This window comes from Anopheles ziemanni, chromosome 2, assembly GCF_943734765.1.
Source record: "Anopheles ziemanni chromosome 2, idAnoZiCoDA_A2_x.2, whole genome shotgun sequence".
In the NCBI taxonomy this organism is placed as follows: Eukaryota; Metazoa; Arthropoda; class Insecta; order Diptera; family Culicidae; genus Anopheles; species Anopheles ziemanni.
Window position 1 is genome coordinate 46377798 of NC_080705.1, and position 24137 is coordinate 46401934.

Genomic DNA, 24137 nt, shown 5'->3' on the forward strand with positions numbered 1-24137 from the left:
CGATTTTTGTAACATCGCAAGGGATCGTGTTCCGGTCTAATACAACATCATGAATGGAGTGACAATGATGGATGAAAATGATGAAGAGATCAAAAGCCCAATTCGAAGACTTGGATCGACGAGAAAATTGAATCTATTCAACAGTGAGTATAACGTTTAGATGAAAATTAATATCTCATATCATTCTTGGATAAAATAAAACATCTTTATTATTATTTATTTTGGGGTTACTTATTATCAACCTTCAAGTGCTAAGATTTACTTTATTGGTTTTCTTCCTAATTTGTTAGTGTTCGTTTTAGTGTCCAACTAATATAAGTGCAACTCGTCTCAACCAAATTTGTCGTTTGCCTGCTGGGAATCTATTCTTGTCATTCTCGTATTATTTAAGTAACTATGAATGGATGCAACTATTTGGTATCAATAATTAGGGGAGAGAATGACAAACTCTACTAGCATATTTTTGTTAATTATCAAATTACGAATGTATTCATGAAAGATTTAATTTATAAGTTTACAATTGCGGGGTTTGGCGACAGCCGAGCGGTAGCGCCGGTTAGAAAATCGGCCCACGAGCGCCGTGGCTCACCACCTCGACGGCGTGGGTTCGAATCCCAACCGAGACCGGACCCTTCCCTGTACGAGAGAACTGACTATCCACGTACACAAAGGGAAGTCTTGTAAGCCCTTAACGGGCAGGCATGACCAACAAGGTCGTTTACGCCAAGAAGAAGAAGACAATTGCATGAAATAGTTTGTTTTGAAGAGATGCAAAATGTGTAAGGTGTGGGTATTTATCGTGCCATAATATGCATAATTACTAATAATGTGGATGAAAGTGGTATGGAAATTTATTTATTTAATTGAAATTGTATTGGTATTTTTCGTTGAACGAAAATCTACTAATAACTACATCTCTGGTAATTATATTATATACAGGACAATCCAAATTGAGACCAAACGCAAAGGGTTAAAATCAAATGGAAACAACAATGATTCCGATTTTTTACAAAATGTATGGTTTACCGAAGCAAGTTAATCATATTGTAACGTTCCATAATCTTCTTACGAAATTAAAATGCTCGTTCCAAAATGCCGTCTCGATTATATGCGAGGTAAAGTAACACAGCCATGCTGAACCAATACTGAAGTCTTATACTGGGTGCAGCATCCAAGGGGTAACGAACACTACATTGAGCCATTTTTAGCAAACGTTTATATGTAGTGAAGCTTGCCGGCTGCTCATGTATAAACAATCTTATATTTACACATTGTCATCAACACAGTAAAAAATATTACAGTTCCAGTTTTATAAAAAAATGTATATCTTTGCAAGGCATATTTCTAAAAACTGTTGTTAACTGACTTTGTATGTTATTCAAGTATAATGAAAACGATTTTCCCTTATGGTTGAGAGAGAAAGACAGGAAGAGAGAAAATGAGCTTTTGCATGTGTTTGTGTATTGGCTATGTGCGATAGAAAAATCTTTCGAAACACAATACACACAAATGAAAATTTCTGCTTCGGGTGTCGAATGCAATCGAATGTGTGCGTATTCCTATGTTGGTCCTTTGGTTGATGGTCCAGTGATGAAGATGTTTCGCTTCGTCTGACCCTTAGTAACTACTTGATGTTTGAAGTGACTAGCTGGTTTAGTTTAAAGTGAGCTTGATTAATGCTTGTGTCTATATAGTCGTATGCAGTTAGTGTATCCAATCAAGGGAAGAAACGAAAAACGTCGTTCGTTTAACTGTGCAAACCAGTGAGATTTACAATAAACTACTCTATATTCTATTTCCATCGCGGAGCACTCGACCGTTTAAACAAACCTAGGAGGGAGTAGAAATCTGAACGCGTTGGTGTTGAATTCCATTCGGTTAACCATAATATAATCAAAATAAACATTCACATCTGTAAACCATCAGGGAACACAAGCAGAATTCACATGATCAAGCCCCATTTCTGAAAATATTTTCGTGAATGTTTCCAGCAGCTTTAACTTTCCCCATTGGCCTGTTATGGCTATGTATTAGTGTGGCTTGGTAAGAAGGTACCCTGCAGACATCATGAGATTTTTCAGAAGAACCTCTTTGTTTTGCGTCTCAAATCTTCCTTGGCGTTTATGAGCACTGGTGTTTTCTCAATTCTCGTGGTTGGTCTTATTTTCATGCCTTCTTGTTACATATGTTTCAGTTTCAATGAAAAGTAACAGCTGTATAGAGTACAATCAATTCATGGTATAATAATGCCGTTTATGCTGCAGCATCAGAAAACTGAACAATTTTTCTACGGTTTTGTACAGTTTGAGAGAGAGGATTCCATACATGGAGTGTTACATTAGGAGGGTATATTTATATTACACGATATATCGTCTCAGGTATAGTCTATTTTAAATGAGCAAATTAGTTTGCATACAATCTGGAACATGAGAAATAAATTTAAGGACAAAGTTTCTACGTCATGAAAATAACACGTCCTGTTTACAATCTGTTTCATGAATATGGAATTTGATTTTGTTCTGCATTGTTCCGAACGTGGAATACAATATAGCATAGCCATTTCACAATGAAATATTCAGGCAAAAGGATCAACGTCGAAAAAGCAAGCAAAAGCAAACTCAAATGCTGTCCTGCTTCATAAAAAAGTGTTCAGTGGGAACAATTTTACGTTCATACTAGGTAACTAAAAGATTTCAAGGAAACTTGATTCGAATTTCGTGGACGTGCTCTGATATATCAACCTTTTTTCTGTTACTTGAAGTTTTTTTCGCTCAGTAAATTGCAGTGATATGAAAAAATAAAAAAATAACTTCATCTTGCATCAGACACAGTTTTTGTTCATCAATCGACAATCTCATAGCCACCATACATAATAATGTCTTTGTTAGCAGTGGTAAAGGACCGACTATTATTTGGTCCCTCCACCCCGTTGTAATGTTTAGTAAGAGCATAGTTTCGCTTTGTTGACAAGTTCACAGATAACAGGCTTATAAGACACTCGCAATTTAAAAATTTATTTTATTTTATATCCATAAAACTTTAACCGTTCTTATAACATTTTTTTTTCTAATAACTAGTAACAGAAGTTGCAGAGAAGGCAAGCTTCAAGTGTGAAGTAGCTAAAGCATTTGTTTTGTCAGGTATGGGAGAGGAAGTGAGCAAAATGTATTTTGTTGTTTTCTGAAAAAAAAAACGGAATAACAGTGATCATATTGAATTTGTATACAAATGTGTAAGCATATTAGTTTTATTTTCTTCGTATAAAAGCATAATTTGCTGCGACGTTAAGTGGTGGGAAATAGGAAGCTATTAAGTGAAAAAGAGTCCAACAAAATTTGTTATTGAACAAAATGTTCCAATGTATAATACAGCAACGAAATGGATGGATTCATCAGCCTAGTCCAGAGTTTCGTGACATATATCCAGGTAATTAATATATTCAGCTGTATCTAAAAAAAAACAAAAAGTTGCTGGTTGAACTATACAATTCGTTTGTTTTATGTTAAGCTTTTATTTTACCATATTTCGCCTCTATAAAAACTCATCCCCTTAATCATCCGTCCGTGTTCCCTGAAATTTAAATGAAAAATGTTCAAAACACTACTGGGTCTATAGAATACTAGTGCGTGTTATCCATTTTCTAGCTCAATTGAAAATACTTTATCTGCTACCTTAACTTTCTCTACTACCCAATGATAGTTTAAAAAATACATTTTCTTACTTTAGTTAGAGTGGCTCTTATAGAAACTAAAAATCTTTTTCTTGGCGTAACGACCGGCTTTGGTAAGCCCATGAGGGTTTTTTTTTCTCTTTATGTACTTGGATAATCAGTTATCTTGTTCCGGGGAGGTTCCGGTCTCGGTTGGGTTTCCAACCCACGGCGCCGAGGTGGTGAAGCCCCGGCGCTCATGGGCCGATTTTCTAACCGACGCTACCGCTCGGTTGTCGCGGACCCCCTGGAGAAACTTGTATAGTGTATTTATTTTGTTCGTATAGTGACATTTCTTAACCTGTTTGTTTTGTTAAATATTGTTGCATTCTTCCTTTTTGCGGGATTGGCCTAGACCAGGGGTCGGCAAAGTGCGGCCCGCGGGCCGAATCCGGCCCGCCAAAGGATTTTATCCGGCCCGTAAATATATTTTAGTGCTTCATACTAAAAACCCAATTTTTATCGGATTTGTTCAGGATGTCAGGTTTATTTTCTTCCCAAAGATGTTAATTGTTTAACGAGGTGTTATTGTTGTTCATCGATAACATTTCAAATATTTTATCTTTTACCACTTTTTATGCAACTTTGCTATTCACAAACCTCCACTCTCCATTACAAAGGGTATTACTTTGAAAACATTGAAGCATCGTTTAAAGTATCCGGCCTGCGCCTTCGGTTTCTCTTTAATCATCTGGCCCTTTTTGGAAAACGTGTACCGATCCCTGGCCTAGACTTTTCTCTCTTTGTACATGGATTCGTCAGTCAGTAGGGATTTGAACCCACGCCGTCGTTGTTATAATGACCGTCTTCACGGCGGAATCATGGACGCAAAATAAAGGAATACGAAGAATAAAGGAATATGCAAAATAAAAAAATAAATTTTGCATGGTAGTGCCCAATACATTACATTGTCCACACTGAAACTCACATATATTTTGCTATCGAGTTAATTAAAACGCGATGTATAAAAAATGGCCGGTGATAAGAATATTTTTTAAAATATCATGCACAAAATGGAGTTAATTAAAGAATGGGATGCCACGTAATATACAATTTATGGAGTTTTTTGAGTATACGATTGAAAAGTAGTTTCAAATGGCAAGTCGAATTTTATTTGTCCTGTAGAAGTCTCACGACACACCGATATTTCAGATAGATTTACATCGATAACTAATTATATTATGGAAAAGTTTCTCAATTCACTAAATTTCGTATTCCTCGTGGGTAAATATCGGTTTTTGCACTTAATATTCCTTAGCGGAATGGTAAGGCTGGTGTCATTGCTTTACCGCACGATGTTTTGTCGGACGACAGGTCCGCCAATTTTTCTGTTATTTTTTAAATTACAAGACGATTAAATGAATTTTATTATTTTTCTTAGATGAAAGGCACAACTCCGAGTTTATAAAGTCCAACTTTGTTGACAGATAAAATCGGATGCGTCCATCCGATAAAATCAAATGATTTTGATTTTGTCGTGCGGAGAAATCGTGCGAACCTTGCAGCTGTCAAATCCCATACATTTTCGCCTGTCAAAAGATCGTGCGGTAAAGCAATGACACCAGCCTAAGTCACATTATAACAAAAACTGTCTAAGCTGAGAATCATTTTGTTTTGCGTTTATTTCGCGTTTCTGTTGATGTAGAGCTATCAAACTCACACGGTGACCATAATTCAGGTTGATCTTGCAGGATGACTACTTTTTACGCGTTGAAAACTCGTTTCTCAATGGAAATGGGAAAGGGTGCGTATTGCCTCAGGGGTGCGTATTACCCCAGCCACCCCTAATTATATCCTGGGTTAACTCGGTCTAGCGGTGGGGCTGGTATGGTGGTCTTATTTGTTGGTGTTCTTTTTTAATGTTCCACGACATTCCGTCCCTCCGAAAATAGGTTTTTTATATCCTGTAGGATGTGGCGCGTGTCTAGTGGCAGCGTTGACAATACATCAAAATGATGTGATCGGTTGAAAACCGATACGACTTTTGGATCCCGTAAGGGGTCTCCGGACGGTGTCGCAACGCTTTACGACCGGCGCGTTTGCACTAGTTCCTCCGTATCTTACCGCCCTGTTTGATCTTTCTTTATCAATCTTTATTCGAATTTACGTACGAATAGCAACGCGCCCTGTGAAATTTGTTTACTGTCCATTTGATATTCGTTTACATCCAGTAGTCTGTGGTGCGTGTCAGGAGACACCATTGACAGCACACCAAAATGATGTGATCGGATGCAAATTGATACGGAGCCATTACATCTATGAGTGTACCCGGACGTCACAATGTACGATACGATGCAATGTCTGAAACTGTTAATTTCCTTACATAACTCCAATTGCATATGTTTTGAATATTTTTTCCATCTCTATGTTGAAAAGCGATGATGTTTCGTTCCAGAAAAGTTGTATGACTTATATTTCAACGAAAACTACAATAATATTAGGTCCGCAAATAAATAACGGCCGTTTTGAAATCTATGGGGCTACTCCCTGGTGGCAAAATCATCATGCTTTCTCGTTCTGGTGGTATCAATTGTCAATTGGACAGAATGAGAAAGCATGCTGATTTTGTCACCGGGGCTGTGGACTGTGGCGCGATTTTGACGCTTTTGAATCGTCATAATTTTAGCTTAGACATTTAGTATGGCCAAACAGCAGGCCTAAACACAGTATTAACTTAATTAGGGTCTAACAGTATTGAACATGAGACGCAGTTTCTTTTTAAATTCAGAAGTGGACGAGTTGAAGTCAAAGAGATGGTACACTTCATTAAACTTGCGCATTAAGACTAGGATCGGGTCGTTATAACTATATTGTTGCCGACGTAGCTGCGGTGCGAAAAACTCACGTTGTCTAAGAACCCTTGATGGTGTATAAATATTAAGTCTTGCCAGTAAATCTGGGGCGTCGATTTCGCCAACTAGAAGCTTTGAAACAAACACACACTGAGCTACTATGCGCCTGTGGTCGAGAGGCTCAAGTCCAAGCAGTAAACATCGAGTGTTGTAGTCAAGATTGAACGAAACATTACGTGAAAAAGAGTACAGTGCAAATCGTGTAAATCGCCGTTGTTAGACATATAGTAAACAAACTGTATCATCAGATTGGTGATTTCTTTGTTGCATAATATAGTTATATTATCTGGGAAATGTCGAATTCTGAGCCGAAATATCACCATTTGCGGGAAGTTCTTTTTTTCTTCTTCAATTCGAAGAAAACAGCTGTTGCAGCATTTCGGGAGCTGCAACAAGTTTACGGAGACGATCTTCTTCTTTTTGGCGTAACGACCTCTTAGTCATGCCGGCCCGTTAAGGGATTACGTCAGTCCTCTCGTACAGGGGAGGGTCCGGTCTCGGTTGGGATTCGAACCAAGATGGTGAGCCCCGGCGCTCATGGGCCGATTTTCTAACCGGCGCTCCCGCTCGACTGTCGCGGGCCCCCGAACGGAGACTATAGTCTCAGTAAAACTACGTGCCGTGGTTGGTTTGGGTGCTTTAAAAACGGCGATTTCGATGTCAACGACCGTGCGCGTCAAGGAAGATCTCCAAGCTTCAGCGACAATCAATTGGTGGCATTGATCGACGAGGACGCAAGCCAAACACAAGAAGAGCTTAGTTCAGAATTAACAGCTACCCGCCAAGCTATTTCTAAGCGTCTGCATGCGTTTAGATGACCACAATACGCGAAGAGGCATGACAAGGCCATTCTACTGCACGACAACGCTGAAATGGGATGTTTTACAAGGGAAAAAAATAACAACGAAAAATGTATACCGTAGATGTACCATATTTGGCGCAGTTAAGGAAATTCTGCATAAACAGTTTAATAACAAAACCAATGTTCGGTCAAATCATACCATTTTTTGCACAGTGCCACAGCCTAACTACCATAGAATATAAAAATAATGAGCGAGAAACTCTTAAATTAATATTTCTTCAAGTTTCAGCAACGCTTTGTGTGGCACATTATGTTCCTAAGTTGGCGCATGGTTTTTGCAGTGTTTCTTACTTGGCGCACTTAAAAAAAATTGGATGTAGTTCATGAAATTCAACAGTTTTATTCAAAAGTCAACCTAAAACAATAGAACACTTTTCAACAGCAATTAAAAAAACAATTTAGCTTTTTTTGCAGCGGGATTTTGGCTTCTCTCGTGGAAATAAAACTATCTCATCGCAAACTTTTATAATCTCATTCATCAAAACCTTCTATGATTCAAAAATATCTAGCAGCTCAAACATTCATTGTCTCCACGGTGAATAATTAGGAACACTGTGAGCCAAACTTGGCGCAAAATATTTTCGCTTCAAATTAGCATAAATATCTCAAAAAGCGCCGAATCTAACCACGATTCATTGGAAATACTTACATTCTAACAGTTTCGGTTAAAAAACATTAATAATATTTGTTTGCCTTTAAATTATTGGAAAAAGCTGAACCCACTCCTTAGCAGCGTTGCTAATGCGGGTAAAAAATGGCGCACTTGTGGGATCGATTTTTTCATTTAATTATATGTACCGTAGATGTACCATATTTGGCGCAGTTAAGGAAATTCTGCATAAAAAGTTGAATAACAAAATCAATGTTCAGTCAAATCATACCAGTTTTTGCACAGTGCTGGCCTAACTACCATAGAATATAAGAAAAATAAGTGAGAAATTCTTAAATTGATATTTCTTCAAGTTTCCTAAACTCTTTGTGTGGGACATTATGCTCCTAACTTGACGCATGGTTTTTGCAATGTTCCTTACTTGGCGCGATGTGTTTCTAACTTGGCGCACTTAAAACAAAGTTGGTGTAGTTCATTGAATTCAACAGCTTTATTCAAAAGTTAACTCAAAACAATAGAAACACTTTTCAACAGAAATTCAAAAAACAATTTTGCTTTTTTTGCAGCGGACTTTGGCTTCTCTCGTGGAAATAAAACTATCTCATCGCTAACTTTTATAATCTCATTCATCAAAGCCTTCTATGATTCAAAAATATCTAGCAGCGCAAACAGTCATATTTTCCACGGTGAATAATTAGGAACACTGTGAGCCAAATTTGGCGCGAAATATTTTAGCTTAAAAAGTAGCATAAAAAATTCAAAAAACGTCGAATCTAACCACGATTCATTTAAAATACTTACGTTTTAACAGTTTCTGATAAAAAAATCCCTAATAATTTTTACTTTGCGTTTAAATTATTGGAAACAGTTGAACCCACTCCTTAGCAGCGTTGCTAACGCGGGTAAAAAATGGCGCACTTGTGGGATGGAATTTTTCATTTAATTATATATACATTCAATAACTAAAAACCAATAACATGTTTTGATGTGGATGTATTGTACAAACATAAACCAATATTTGATTGCATAGTTTAGGCTGAAATGTTTTGGAAATAGTCTAATATCGAAGAAAATATTAGAAAGTGCGCCAAGTTTGGACCCGCGCCAACTATGGTGCTTCTACGGTATGTGATTAATTTCGAATTTTTTTACACATTACATATAAAACAAACAATTAAAAATTGTGAGTGTCTCACTGTGCAATTTCAACTCTAAGTGTTTTATTCTGCTGTTATTGAACATGTTTTGTGGCTGTTATTAGTCATAATAAAATGTAAACTCAAACCTATGTATTTTTGATTGATTGTAAAGAGAGTATTATTTTCTTCATCGCTGGAGTACAAGAGAACATCCTTCTTTTTCTAGGTCCCATATGACACCATAAGTAACACCAGCATAACAGTATATTCACAGTACATTTTTATAGGAGTCATGGTTACTCGCTCACCTTAGCGTTTTCAATAAAAAAAATAGACAAACTTTATCATTTAAATTGAATCTCCAATCACGCTTTAATCAAAACATTTAATGTTGGAACTTCTAACTTTATCGCGGAACGAACTTGTTTGATGTTGTGAGACATTTCCTGTCAAACAAACTCAACAGATTTGGATTTTCGACTATTTAGTCATTTGTGGAGAAAGGTTAAAGGATCTTTTTTAAGCCTTGGTCCGGCCATGGACCGTGGTCTGAGCTCCTGGCAAATATGTTTTCAGAAAATCGCGACAACTTGACATCCTTATTTACAAATAGACGGCGACGAGTAGTAAAAACAACTTGGTACTTGAAATTTCTAGGTATGTCCCTTTTAAGCATGTTACAGTATATTTTAAATGTTTTGGAATCCCTAAACTCCCATAAAACATCTCGTGGCTGAAAATCAGTGAGAAGGCTTCACCCACAGTCGCTGTTCTTTCTGTCAAGAGTTCCGGCGTGTGGGGACGTGTGAAGTGTGCAATGCCTTCCGGAATTAAGCAACTTTATCAAATAACTTCATAAAGCGTACGATCCAGTTGTTTGGACATACCTGGCCACAATAAATCGTGCCCAAAAATCATTGTAGTTGTTGAACGCGAAAATCGGTACCTTAGACAATTTTTTTTTTCATACTAAATGATTTGACAAAATTGTAATTTTAGTAGCCTAAAATTCCATATTATTCTTCAGCCATGGTTGAGTACCTCAAACATCCTGATTGGAAAATGACGTGTTTTGTGCTCCAAAATTGGCTTTCGTCCATCGTAGAACGTGGTCCTGCAAAATGTTCATATTAACCATGGTATCACATTTTAATCCAGCTTTAAGAAATGCTGGAGGCATTTTCAAGTAATTGGGCGAAAATGTTTCAAAATCTATAACCCCTGCTGAATGTTTGACTGTAAACTTGATTTTCAGGTTCTCTAAAACATTCTCAATCTTCTTCGGTGATACACTGTAGCTCACACAGTGTAGCACAAACACCGGGGGTGACACGACCGTCCTATTCCGCTACATTCCAGTGACACTACACGGGCCCAAAGGGAGTCTAAAGACTTTCGCCTTCTTCGACGAGGGGTCTACGTCGACCTTTGTAGAACACGGACTGATTCAGGAGCTAGGGCTGCAAGGAACGCCGCATCCGCTTCGCCTAAAATGGACGGGAGCGACAACTCGCGAAGAGAAAGGATCAGTACAAGTGGCGCTGCGTATCTCTAGTGGACATGAGTCGGGGACGGTGTACGAGCTGCCTAAAGTCCACTCGATGAAAGAGCTGGCCTTACCGGAACAAACAGTGTCAACGGAGCGACTATTTGCCACGTACGCGCATCTCAGAGGGTTACCAATAGAGCCATACAAAGGCGTAACTCCTCGAGTTTTAATTGGGATCGACAATTGTCGGTTGGGTCAACCATTAAAATCCTACGAAGGAAAGAAGGATGAGCCCACCGCTGCCAAAACGCGCTTAGCCATGGTTTACGGGCCATGCATCAAAACTATTGCCACGCGTCGCGGAGGTATGGCCAGCTTCTATATCCGCACGTGCAATGTAGCTAGCAATGACGCCCTAGATTCTACCCTCAGACAGTCCCACAGGTTCGAGCCGATGGGATTCCCACCGTCCGTGAGAACGCTGTGGTCAAAGGACGAAGTTAGGGCGCCAAACATACTCGCCGAAAAAATGAAGCTGAAGCTGAACGACGGCCCACCGCGGTCGGTTGCGCTTGTCGCGGACAACGAGGCGGCAATGAAGGACTGGTTGCAGCGGAAGCGTCCGTGTTCGAACAGAGCCAGCTGCAGGAGACCAAGCGACTGGCTTTGCTGGAGTGCACGAGTGCACCTCCACACCCAACCAGCCCCAGCACGAGAAAGCATGGCACGCTGAAGGGTCTGGAACAGAGTATGAATTCGCAGTTGAACCCGTGTGATCCGGAGACGGATCCATCGATTGCGCAGGCGTGACGTGATACCCGGGAGCGACCCTTCAGCGGGCAGCAGATGCTCTTTTTACAGTCGGCCGGCGAATGTAGCACAGCGCCGGGAGCGACGGAAGCAATGGTGGCGCAGATAGGCGAATCTGCCGAGGCGGCGATCGAACTTTACCGGGCACGGCTTGGCCAGCGGATGCTGATCAAGTGCGATTCCTCGCGCCTCCGGCTGCTGGGTTCGATCGATGGTGTCAATGGGGCGGCCCCGACAGATTCAGAAGCACCACACGGTCAGATCGAACCGTATCTTGGCAGCGTGACACTGTACGACGCGCGGGCTAGCCGGAAATTGACCGAAAACATCTACTTCGATCTAAACAGGGACCATGGGTCCGCCCTCTTATCCAGCCCGTGCAGATCGGAGCGGTCCCTCTGCATCTCCCAAAATACATCGAACAGGTCTGACCAGATGGGCAACGATACGTTGAGGCCCGGCCGCACAAAGTGCGACACAAAGGATAAGCTGTCGCACACCGATGCAGTCCCCAGGGAGTGGCTGACGCGATCCCGGAAGGCTATCTTTAGCGTAGACGTGCCACAGGCGTGCACTTTCATGGTTCTCCGTATCGACAGGATCCTCCAAGGCGCCATAAGTCCATCGGATGCACCGTGCCTTAAAGCGATCAAGGACCCGAAGGCGTTGAGCAAGTGTCGGACAATGATCGAACAGTGCGCACTGAGGTGTGGCTACTATCGGATGCCGATCACAGGGGCTCCGCGTCCTCTGTTTCAGCTGTACAGCAACGATCTCGATACGTCGTACGAGTTTCCAGCAATTTACCGTCAGAAGGAAGCGAAACTGAGGGACGACGATTTGCTGAAGCTGCTGGCAGAGGATCGCAGACCGGACAGGTTTGGCGAGCTGACTGTAATGCCTGGCACACTGAAGGTTTACACCGCGTCCTTGAACGTATTTTTCAAGAGCTGCCTCTGGAATAGTTTGGTGCTGCTTAACCCATCTCTGATACCACCAGCAACTGAACCGATGCTAGGAGCGACAGAGTTTCCCAGCAACACTGAGCGACGCTTCCACCCGAATGTCCAGTTATTTAGTAACCATGTGTTTGCGTATCCACTTCACTTGAATTGCCTTAGCAAAAAGGTCTTCTCACGAACACGCAACATAGCCGTTACTGTGGAGCTACGTGATTGTGCTACGGCTGAGAAAAAGTCCAGTGACTGTATGTATGGTCGTCTTAGTCAAGAGATGCTAGTCTCGCGAGTGTCCTGTCCGATTCTACATCACGGTGCCAACCCCGCGTGGTGCGAGGAGGTAAAATTCCTTTTGCCACTCAACATTGCACCCCAGCGCTATTCATCCTTTCACGTTTCATGTAGCAGCGCGGGAAGGTGGACCTTCAACTCAACAACTGCACCCCACTTCGGCGGTTGTTGAGAGCGCCTGGTCCGCGTAGTATAGGAACCGCTGGTACCCTTCGATGACTCGCCGGCCGCAATACGATCGTCCCGGAAAGCAACACAAAGGAACGCAAGCATGTTCTGGGAAAAGTGGGTGGCAGAATATTTAGCTACCTTGACAAGACGCACGAAGAGGTTTCAAACAGTGGAGCCCCTGCAAGGCGTAGTGCTAGTCGTAAATAGGGCTTTGCCCCGAAACCACTGTCCGGAGGGACGTTTCATTGAGATGGTCAAAGCGAAAGGTTATTATGAAGACGGAGCAAGACAGGAGCGGGACTCTACAACAACCAGTATGAAAGTTAACAAGGTTGGATGTCTTATCGGGAAGTTACGTAGAGAAGCTGAGGGATGACGGAGGCAAGAGTATTGTGAACGACCCGACACTGAATCTGGATAGCGAAGTAGATTGAAGCTCGCACGAAGTTAGATAGACGGCAGCAACACATAGTTAGTGGAGCATCGTGATGATCCACTGGGGGGAGAATGTTGCAAAACAAAGCAACGGCATGACAGCTGCCGTCAAAACGTAAGTGTCGCCGAAACTAACTCGGGATCCACACTACAGCGCGACGTCCCGTCACGAACCGCGACGTCGCCTGACAGGCGGCCGAACTCCATACAAAAAAAATGTCGCACCATTCGCGCTAGTGTAGAAACAGCGAAAAACGCGACGTCGCGCTAGCTCTTGTCAAATGTCAATTCGAAACGAAAACAAACCGACAGCTGGACAAAACGTAAACAAACCGAAACACAAACGCGAACAAAACGAGCAATATTCTTCACGAAACTTCGGATTTTTCATTGAACTACTTATTATTAGGGGGGTGCCCATGGCGCAGCGGTAGCGCGAGGAAACACCACACCACAGGTGTGGGATCGAATCTCGAGTCTGGCACCCTCCGGTATTACGAACGGCTGACCACCGATCTATAATATACCGTCTTTCGGTCACACAAACTCTCTTCGGAGAGAGGCCTTGTCCCACTAGGGGATGTCGTGCCATTAAAAAAAAAAAAAAAACTTATTATTAGGCTTCACAAATGTAATTCAGTTTTCAAACTCCGTTTTGATTGATATTTTTACCAAAGTTTTTTCGGGTGCCGAAACGTAAACAAACTGCTCTTCAACAAGAAGGAGATGATGTGGAAATATATACTTCCTACGGCGGGCCAAAATATCGTCGTTGTTTGTTTCAGTTTGTTTTCTCAGTGAATTTCAAATGTAGAAGCGCCAAACTCACTCAGGGTGCACAAAATACGTAGCTAAACAAATATCATGCATTACTACCTCAAAATTCAATAAAAAATTCAATGTGATACATATTTCCACATACTCTCCTACCTCTGTCGCGCTTGGCTTGCTCGATTGTTCTGCCGAAACTGGGCTACTTTTGAAACGGGACGTCGCGCTGCAATGTGGACCCCGAGTAACAGCACAACCTGAAAAAACTATCTAGACCGGTATGGTAGATAAACGGCGCGACGATTGTTATTGTTTTGATAGAGAATAAAGAAGCGCGAAAGTTTTAGCCCACTCGTGCAAGTGCTCTTAAAATCAAGTGTCTACTTTTTTCTGTTGAAATAGTCTTTCAACAGTTGGAATGATTGAGTTGCCGAAGTCATTGGTCGTAAAATTAGACTACATAATTGAATTAGTGAATTAGTGATTCATTAAATAATTGACTTAAGATTTTTATGTTGTATCAAAGACCTTCTGTCTGCCAGGTGCTCTTGATAGTAGAAGAGCAAATATTTTTTTAATGCTATTTTCTAACAAATTGATCTCGTTTTGTTGCAGATATTCGACAGCAGCTCAATGATCAGCTTAAATTCCTGGATGTTCGAATGGAGGCACAGATTGCACTGGTGCAGGAGTTACAAGATTTCTTCCGGCGACGTGGTGAAGTAGAATTAGACTACAGTAAAAGCTTAGACAAACTGGCCAAAAGTTTGCAGCTTCGCCACAAAGAGCATCGTCAAAAGTAAGGATCAAATCCAAAAGTGGATATGTAGGTGAAAATGTTGAATATCATACTAGTTTTCTCTTTTTTTAGACGAGAACAATGGCCAATGTTTTCTTCATATTCCTGCTGGCAGCAGCTTGTCAACCAAACCAAGTCACTCTCCAGGGATCATGCTGCAATGTCGGAGATATATTCCACTCATTTGGTGGCTCGTTTACAAACAGTTTGGGACGATGTGCAGCGTATCTACAGAAAGGTATAATATTGATGCAACTGCTTTTGTCTTTGTTTAGTTTAATTTAATAGTTTGTTATATTTTAGTGTCGTGAAATAGGATTTGAAACACACGTTGAGATTTTGAGAATTCTGCAGGAACTGCATACGAACATGAAAACATACCATACGCTGCAGACCGAGGCGAAAGAAGCTGATAAGAAACTGCGTGCAGCGGAAAATCAAAGGAATAAACTACAGCAAAGTGTACCGAAAGAGAAGCTAGAGCGCAGTAAAAAATATCGTTTGATTGAGAAAGAGGTACTAAAACGAAAAAATAAATACACCGACGCAAGATTGAGAGCGCTAAAGGCAAAAAACGAGTACCAACTGTGTCTCGAGGCTTCCAACACGACGATCCATAAATATTTCGTCGAGGATTTGAGCGATTTGATCGATGTAAGCTATAGGTAGTCTAGCCGATCCCTATATGGCTTAATTTATAATCTATTACCGTTTTTAGTGCATGGATCTTGGTTTTCACTCGGTTGTTTCTCGCGCACTCCTTATGCATGTATCCGCCGACCAAGGAAGATGCCGTGCGGTGTTGCACAATGCCGAAGCTTTGTCGCACATTGTCAATATGATGGACAGCCGGGCAGATAAACAGAAATTTCTCGAGCAGCACAGTGCAGCATTTCGTATTCCCAAACGGCTTGAGTTTCAAGGCCAGGAAGAAGAAGTTGAACCAGAACTGCAGAAAGCTCTGCACCAGGAAATGGAGTCTAGATTGCTACAACTAGAGCAACGGGTTAATAACCTCCGCATGGAATCCGAAGAAATCTGGAAAACACTGGAAACGGCAGAGATAAATCTTTTGGATATACTCAATACAAAAGATTATGATTGCACGAGTGCATTCGGTGATGGTGCTATCGCTGTCCAGAAGTCAGAAAGCATATCCTTAAAATTGCGATCGGATAAAAATGAAATCGAAGAGTTTTACATAACGGTAAGAATGCTAGAATTAAAGTATAAAGTTCTAAAATGAAGCTCGTCATTCTTTTTCTATATAGAAAATTCGCGAATATATTCTCGCAACGTCAAGGATAGCCCGTTTGGACTCCAAAGCAGAATACCTGCGCAATGCTCTGACAAAAGACTCCGCCTGCAAAACCGACACGCTCACAAAACCCAATGTCCCGAAAAGAAAACGGATAGGCCGGATAAACAAATCAGGCCGACCTAAGCTTTTTGGTGGATCACTGGAAGAGTATCTTGAGGTATCCGGTGAAGAAATTCCTCTTATTCTTCGAAGCTGCATACGAGTCATAAATTTATATGGTATATACAAAACGCCATTACAGTTCATTCGAAAGATTTGATTTGTTATTGCTCATCTATTTCATTGCAGGATTACATCACCAAGGCATATTCCGTGTGTCAGGATCTCAAGTAGAAATAAGTAATTTTAAAGAAGCCTTTGAACGTGGCGATGATCCTTTAGCCGAGATGACCGATGCATCCGATATTAACTCCGTTGCAGGAGTATTAAAACTCTACTTGCGAGAACTACGGGAGCCTCTGTTCCCACTAATTTACTTTGATCATTTTATACAACTGGCACGTGAGTGTTGAGGTGATGAGTCTGTCTACGCTGCTAAAATAAATGAGATATTTTATTTTCTATTTTAGAACTAGAATCCAAACAAGAGATTGTTTCTGGTATACGTAAATTCTTCCATAGTTTACCAAAGACAGTGGTGGTAGTTATCCGGTATTTGTTTGCCTTTTTGAATCAGTAAGTATTGCATATTTGTCATTTTAATATTCAACGGAATGCTTTTTTATTTCCATATATATTTTCATCATTTGAATTCAAACCAAGCTCAAGTTCAAGTAACCAGAAATTAGAAGGAAAGATTGTATAATCAATCAATAAAAAAAGGATTGTATGAACTTGTATGTGTTAATTCATTAAATTAGAAGAAATGAATAAGTGTTTATAGATTGCAGTAATTTATAGATTGCACCGACGTCCGTGCCATGATCTTCGGCTATTGTGCCCAAGATTTGATGTTTGAGCCAACTCAGTCAGTTTTTGTTCCTTTTGTTTCGTTTTTTCGTTTTTGGGACACGTTGCGAATAAGACGAGGCAATCGGAGCAACAACTGAGCGAGTTTGCTCAACGGATAACCAGCACACGACGAATGACCGAAGATCATGCTCGGATGCGGATATGGAGCCGTAATGCGTGTACTAGTAAAAACGACTTCAGTAAGCCAATGAAAGATTTGACGATTTTTCATCTCGTGTTCGTCAGAAAAAAGGATCAGGTTTTAATCCTATTATATTATTGTTTAGCCTATCAGAATATTCGGAGGAAAATATGATGGACGCATACAACCTCGCTATTTGCTTCGGTCCAACGTTGATGCCTGCGCCGGAAGATAAAGATCAGGTTCAATATCAAAACCAAGTGAATGAGTTGATAAAAAATATCATCGTTCATCATGCGGATCTCTTCCAAAAGGATTTGGGTGGGATGCAGTATGAGAAGTTCATCACATCAGAAACGTTCGAGGATATGTAAGTAGACTGAGTAATTTTTGTTTGCATTCAAAAGTACAGCATCAGTGTTTATGTTTATGCTAAATCGATGACTATTTTTACTAAGTGACATTGGTGATTCGCCCACGGAGCAAGTTTCTGAGGATCCAGACTCAGAAGTGTATCCATCGGAAGATGAATCTGACACGTTTGAAGCAATTGTTCAGTTTGACTTCAATGCGCGATCTGATCGCGAACTTTCACTGCGCAAAGGAGAAACTGTGATACTATACAATCAGGTAAGATGAACCTAACGTTATGAGCCATTATGTGCACTCGTATTTATATTCTTCATATTTCAGGTGTCCAATGATTGGTGGAAAGGAGCAGTGAATAACAAAACCGGTCTCATTCCTGATAAGTATATATCGTTGAAAATTAAGTAGGTATTTTTATATTTTTGATGCTCTTCGCATAAATTCCGTTATTATTGAATTGAATCGTCTGTTTCGATTGTGTTTCTTTCTTCAGGGATGAAGAACGCGATAAAAGTGAACATTTGAAGTCATCCAGCTCGGAAGAATCTGTTCGAAAACGTCGCCCCAGTGGTAATATTTCACTTAACAGTCAACTTTCTATATGTACCCAGAACTCGAATATAACATGTGGAAGCGAATACACAACATCCACAATCAGTGCCACAGCGGGAGTCAGTAAATTAACCGGGACAAGTAATGGAGAAGGAGGTTGCAGTAATGGATCCTCTGGTGGCAGTGTTGCAGCTGGTTCTGTTGGAACAATGTTGACATCTCCGGAATATTCTCAATCCGGGCAGATCCCGTCACAGTCACAGGCTTCCGGACAGTATGCTTTTGTGCAGCATGGGCATCTTCCCCCGATAGCGTCAGTTCAGCATTCGACAATAGTGACGGGACAGAAGCTAGAAAGCGATCCAAAAGATCCAGATTACATGCATTACGATAGCGTCGATCACCTTAAAGCGTCGCCGTACAGCTATCATGACGAACCACATTCGTTTGAAAATTCGTTCGAGTTTGTCGAGGACATGGCACACTTCACATACGAGGTATTGGAGACAACTGTGTAATTTTTACATATTTCTGTTGGCTTTTTTCGTATCCATTTAATTTTGTGTTTTGTGTATTTTGCTTATGTGCTTGTATCATCATTGTTTTAAGAGTTTGAGTCATATCCGTACATTGTCAGTCATGCTTACAACAAACAATAATTAAAGCATTTGGCAGAAGATCAAGTCGTCATTTTAAATGCTAGTGAACTATTATTATTATATATATTTATATATATATATATATATATATATATATATATATATATATATATATATATATATATATATATATATATATATATATATGTACGTAAAATATTCTTATGTATATGTATGTACTATATATATATATATATATATATATATATATATATATATATATATATATATATATATATATGTACGTAAAATATTCTTATGTATATGTATGTACTATATATATATATATATATATTTATTATATATATATATATAGTACATACATATACATAAGAATATCTTACGTGCATTAGTTTAGCCATAGCTTACTACAACCTTTAAAAATTGATTTCTACCAATGATCATTCATGCTTCTCACTGAGTGAATAAACATTTGTTGATGTCAGCCAAAATTTGTTATCGTTGGGAGCAATATTTTTTTTTCAATAATTTGAAATGAAAGTTAGGGAAATAAATTAAAGGAAAGTGACAATTTTATTGAAATGACAATATTTTGTTTTTAAGTGAAAATGTCATGAAATGAAATGTCCAACTTCAATCAAAGCAATTGTTATCTTTGTGTTATTTGTTCGATAGATCCTGAAACCAACTGCACTGGCTTTTTTGCAAAACTTTATTTTATGGTGCTTATCACAAAACAACAGGTTTGAAATCCATTGATAAACTGATAAAGTGATGCTATGAGGAATGTTAAACCCTTCACAGTCCTGGAAAGTTGGGAAAATGGCTCAAAAAATTGTCACATTGTATTTTTACCTATTTGTATAGTTTTTGGTCTAGAACCGAAGAAAAAAATATGTTTTCCTACCAATTTTAGGATTTTGCAGTGCACTGATTAAATGATGGTCAGTTTGTATATGTATTATTTGTAGTTGCGATCAGCAATAATTTGCTGATTATGAGAAAAACTTGGATTCGATTGCATCAATTAGTGTCAAATATATGAATAAAAGTTTACAAATGTGCTTTCGCAGCAGGTGCACTCGAAATAAACGACGAGCAACGAAAGTAGAAATAAAACGTGTGACAAAAACTGCCCGAGCCAGGCCGGGCAAAGCAGTACAAATTCCATCCGCTTGTCCTAGTCAGGCTCGGGCAAAACTGTGAAAGGATTAAAATAAATGGTTTGCCAATTTTCCTTAAAAAACAACATAAATAAAAAATTAATCCTAATTGTTCAGAATTTAAAAAAGTTTCAATACCTTCTAACATTAAAATTGCTAACTTTGTTTTGCTATCCATCAGTTTTTTAAGTACCTGATGCAGAATGGCCCAGCTTCCTTTATTGGCTTATTTTGATAAACTAAAAATGATATATCATGGTTAATTAAGTAGAATACTAAATATTCAATTTCTTTTTATCATTGCTATCTCAAGAGTTTTTATTTTATTGTATTAGCAATTTTTAGCAATTATGAGTCCACACAAGTTAAAAAGCTTTTCTCAAAAATTATCATATTATAAAAGTATGTACACGTAAATTATGAACCTTCTGTATACCGTGAACTATTCGCGCTATTAGAGCAGATCGTTATAGTATCTGTAAGCCTTATCTGCCAATTAATGTTTTCGGTGTGATCTTAATTTATCTTTTAGAATTATCTCGATACTGCAATTTAAGGAATAGTTTGATTTGCGACCCTTATTCTGTTTACCCGCTTGTTACATGTACAATGTGTATAAAATCTGGGTTTAAATTGTGCAAACTGGCTAGGCAAGTGATAATTATATAAGGTATTTCATGTATGTAGGAGCTGCAAAATGTATTACGTCAATTCACTCTAGTTAATAAGCATTATAGAGGTGAACGAGCAAGCATTCTAGAGGGAATAGTTACGGGAGTGCGATGCGTACGCCATAACTTAGCCAGTAAGTGGTTCTGAATATCTTCATTACCTTCATTATTGTTTTCTTTAAAATATTACAAGTTCAACAACGAATAACACAAACGAACGAATATCACTAAATTTGTCAAACCATTAACAAACTGTATTTCATGAGGTTTTCGCAAAGTAAATTAGTTTTAATGCATGTATTATATACGATTAACAATTATGTCCTTTTATGCATGGTGCATGCATTAAGTGCATAAATGTCGTTTGGCTCGTTCGTTACAATCCAATTATTTAAGTTACACCGTCGTTCGCGCCATTATTGGCTATAGAACCCCTGATTTGTTGTTTGAGCCAACTCACTCAACTTTTATGCCGATCTTGTTTGTTACTGGGAAAAGTTGTGAATAAGACGAGGCGATCGGAGCAACAGCTGAGCAAGTTTGCTCAAACAACGAATCACCATCAGAATGGCCGAAGGAACTGGCACGGAACGGGTGTGTTATGTTCGCAAAGAAACTTGAACAATCGCCACTAATCGGACAATTGGCAAATGCTATCCGCCTCACAAAAATGTCGAGTATCTAAAAAAATATGGAGTATAGCGAATATTGCTTATGATCAAGGTGATTATTGATAGAAGGAACTGCATTTCCTAAGTTACATTACTAAAAATTGTAGCGGTTTCACATGCCAATCACACATTTGTTTGCCTATGTGCTATTAATAGTCGTATCTTACGTACTATTAATAGCTAATAATGTTACGTCATTTGGTTGGGAAAGCTATGTGTGTGGCGTACGTTCCGATAATTTTCGTTTGTTATGTGCTGTTTATGAAATGTTATGACGTTGTTGGTGTATGCCTATCCTGTTCTACCCTCGATTGTGAAGCAAACGACTATGCGAGAGGTGAGCGCCTGCTGATTATTTTCCCACAGAAGCTAAATCTAAAAATTCCTTTAAACTTTTTTGAATTCACTAATTCAAAATTCAGAAACTGATTCATTTATATAAAACTAACGTAGAAACGTAGGGCGTAGTGTTGGGTTAAAATTCAACGTGTTGGATCTAATAATAAAATTTGCTTTATTTTAGGGCTCTGTGTTTATAAATTAACTAAGGCATATTCAAGTCTTGCATCCATTTTATCTACTTTTGGTTTTTTATATTAATTGTTGTTATATCCGTTTTTATTGTTTTAAATATGTTTTGGAATCACATGTTGCTCTATCTGTGCATTCATATGCCATTAGCAAAATTCATCTCTATTAAATCTCTAGCTCGTCACATGATCATCTACTGATTTCTGTTTGAACGGGTCGATCTAATACCTGTTTTACCATTGTATCTCTTAGGCCCAAAACACCGAACCAATCTATGCTGAACCTACGAAAGTTTCAGTGAACCGCGAAAAATCACACGCTACGGATAGTGGAACAAGCAGCACTAGCAATGAGGAAGAATCGGATAATGTAGAGCTTCGCGCGTCCCTTCTTGGTGGAATCGGTGAACCACCCGAGCACAGCAAGTCAACGTTAGTATTGAATCGGCGCAGTGAATCGATGATTTCGTCTACAACTTCAGCAGACGACGAGCTTCCGAAAGCGATGTCGGGCGATGACCAATCGGACCGATCCAAATCGGTCAGAAAGTATCACTCTAAAAGCTTTAGTCTGTCTGAAAACAAGCTAGCGCTAATGGGAAGTGTTGGTAGCGCTACAGCTGCTGGTACATTCAACGTATTCCAGCAGAACCGAGACCTCTGGCAAAAGCGTGCTACACAGAGCTCGTATCAAAACCTGGCAACATCGCGCATTCTCACCCGCAACAGAATAGCTCCGGATCTGGTTATGGACCTTCCTCCGTCCGCCATTAGCAAGGAGGGTACTGTGCATGCATCGCGCGAATCACTTGACAACGAGCTGGAGGATATGACCTCAGCTGAACGATTCGCTGCACAAAACCAATGCACACTGAAAAAGAATGAGAGATTTTCGAACGAATCCCCCGTGTACGAAAATAATACCGTGAAAAAGGAGGTGAAGCTGGACGCGAGTAGTGCTGTGGCTGTCGATAAACCTAAGGCAGAAGTGAAACCACAGGAATTTAATATTAAATCCACTAGTAATTCCACCAGCAGTGCAGCGGTGTTGCATAGTACCGAGGTTCCGAAAACTGACGAAGCACACGAAATTAAAGAAGTATCAATGATAGAATGCGGAAATACGTCTTTAGCAGCAGTGCCAATAACTGTAGAAGTTGAAGAAGACAGTCCTGTAGCAGAGGCACCCAACCCCGTCACGCATACGCATAAGGATGTTTGTAAGAGTCCTATTCCGACGCATAATACGCAGAAATTTGTGTCCCAATTTGCCGACCTGCACTTGACCGGAGGCTGTCTAGTGAAATCTTTAGAAGGCACCACAGGCGCAAGCGCCCTTACGCAAGAACAACAGGCAAAGAGCCTCAGCTCATTTAAACCGCAAGTAAAGGTTAAACCTCAGATTCTTAAAAAGCCGCAAGTTCTGCCACCGCAAACACCAGAAATGCAGCGCCGCAATCCAAACATGTAATATGTGACTGCAAAGCCGGTGGGGTCACATGTACGTATGTGCTCGACACGAACGATACACTGGCGCCCGTGCTCATGGAGTAAACGATGCACATTGAAGCATACTTTACGAATTTAATAATACTGAAAATTACGATCGATTCTCGGCTTGATCGAGGGGAGCAAATATGACCATATTATGAAAAGAAAGCGTATACTTATATATGACTTTAACAATAACAATAAAAAAATTAATGAGGTGGTGCTCTGTGAAACGCATGCTAAACAAACAAGTTTAAAACACCAATATTTGCAGTGCATATGTACTTACAATTGCAAAAAAAAATTAAATGCTAAGACTGAGTCGGAACAATATTAACACTAACGGCCATACATTTTTTAAACTCCTTTGAGTGCCACTCACTCCCTGGTATGATTTTGATTAAACTTGGCACAAATGTTCATGTAATATTCTATTAAACTTACCATTACCACTGGAATTTACACTACTTTCGTTCAGAATTCAACCGTGGGGGCATGATGGTAAGAAGTTTCCACCCCAAATTTCTTTTGATAAACAAAAGTTACAGTTTAAATAATGAAGAATAAATTAGGCAATGGCAGCCATTACATGACCCGATTTAGTTCGTTCAATATAAAATATTGTGAAACAAGTGTTGCAATTTGTACAATTCTTTTGAAGGACTCTAGAAATAGATTAAACTAATAGAAACAATCTACTAATAGGATTATTTCTATTGGCATTAGTCTTACCTTTTTCCTACTTTCGAATCTTTCCCA

General features: G+C 39.6%; 1 protein-coding gene across 1 annotated transcript; it reads left to right on the plus strand.

Annotated features, from left to right (window-relative positions):
* On the plus strand, positions 1 to 23368 carry LOC131282687 (SLIT-ROBO Rho GTPase-activating protein 1-like). The gene is made up of 13 exons (XM_058312214.1): positions 1 to 143; positions 14714 to 14897; positions 14970 to 15135; positions 15201 to 15551; positions 15616 to 16104; positions 16169 to 16436; positions 16507 to 16719; positions 16788 to 16893; positions 17457 to 17681; positions 17770 to 17941; positions 18005 to 18084; positions 18174 to 18729; positions 22141 to 23368. The coding sequence occupies exons 1-13, from the start codon at positions 50 to 52 to the stop codon at positions 23356 to 23358; spliced, it is 4122 nt and encodes a 1373-aa protein (XP_058168197.1). The 5' UTR covers positions 1 to 49; the 3' UTR covers positions 23359 to 23368.
* The last annotated feature ends 769 nt before the right edge of the window (positions 23369 to 24137 follow it).

Excerpts from the sequence above, each read along its gene's own strand:
- LOC131282687 (XM_058312214.1), top strand. The coding sequence starts at position 50 with ATGAATGGAGTGACAATGATGGATGAAAATGATGAAGAGATCAAAAGC. Across the intron at positions 144-14,713 it reads AAAATTGAATCTATTCAACA|ATATTCGACAGCAGCTCAAT; the intron begins GTGAGTATAACG and ends GTTTTGTTGCAG. Across the intron at positions 17,682-17,769 it reads TCAGAAACGTTCGAGGATAT|TGACATTGGTGATTCGCCCA; the intron begins GTAAGTAGACTG and ends ATTTTTACTAAG.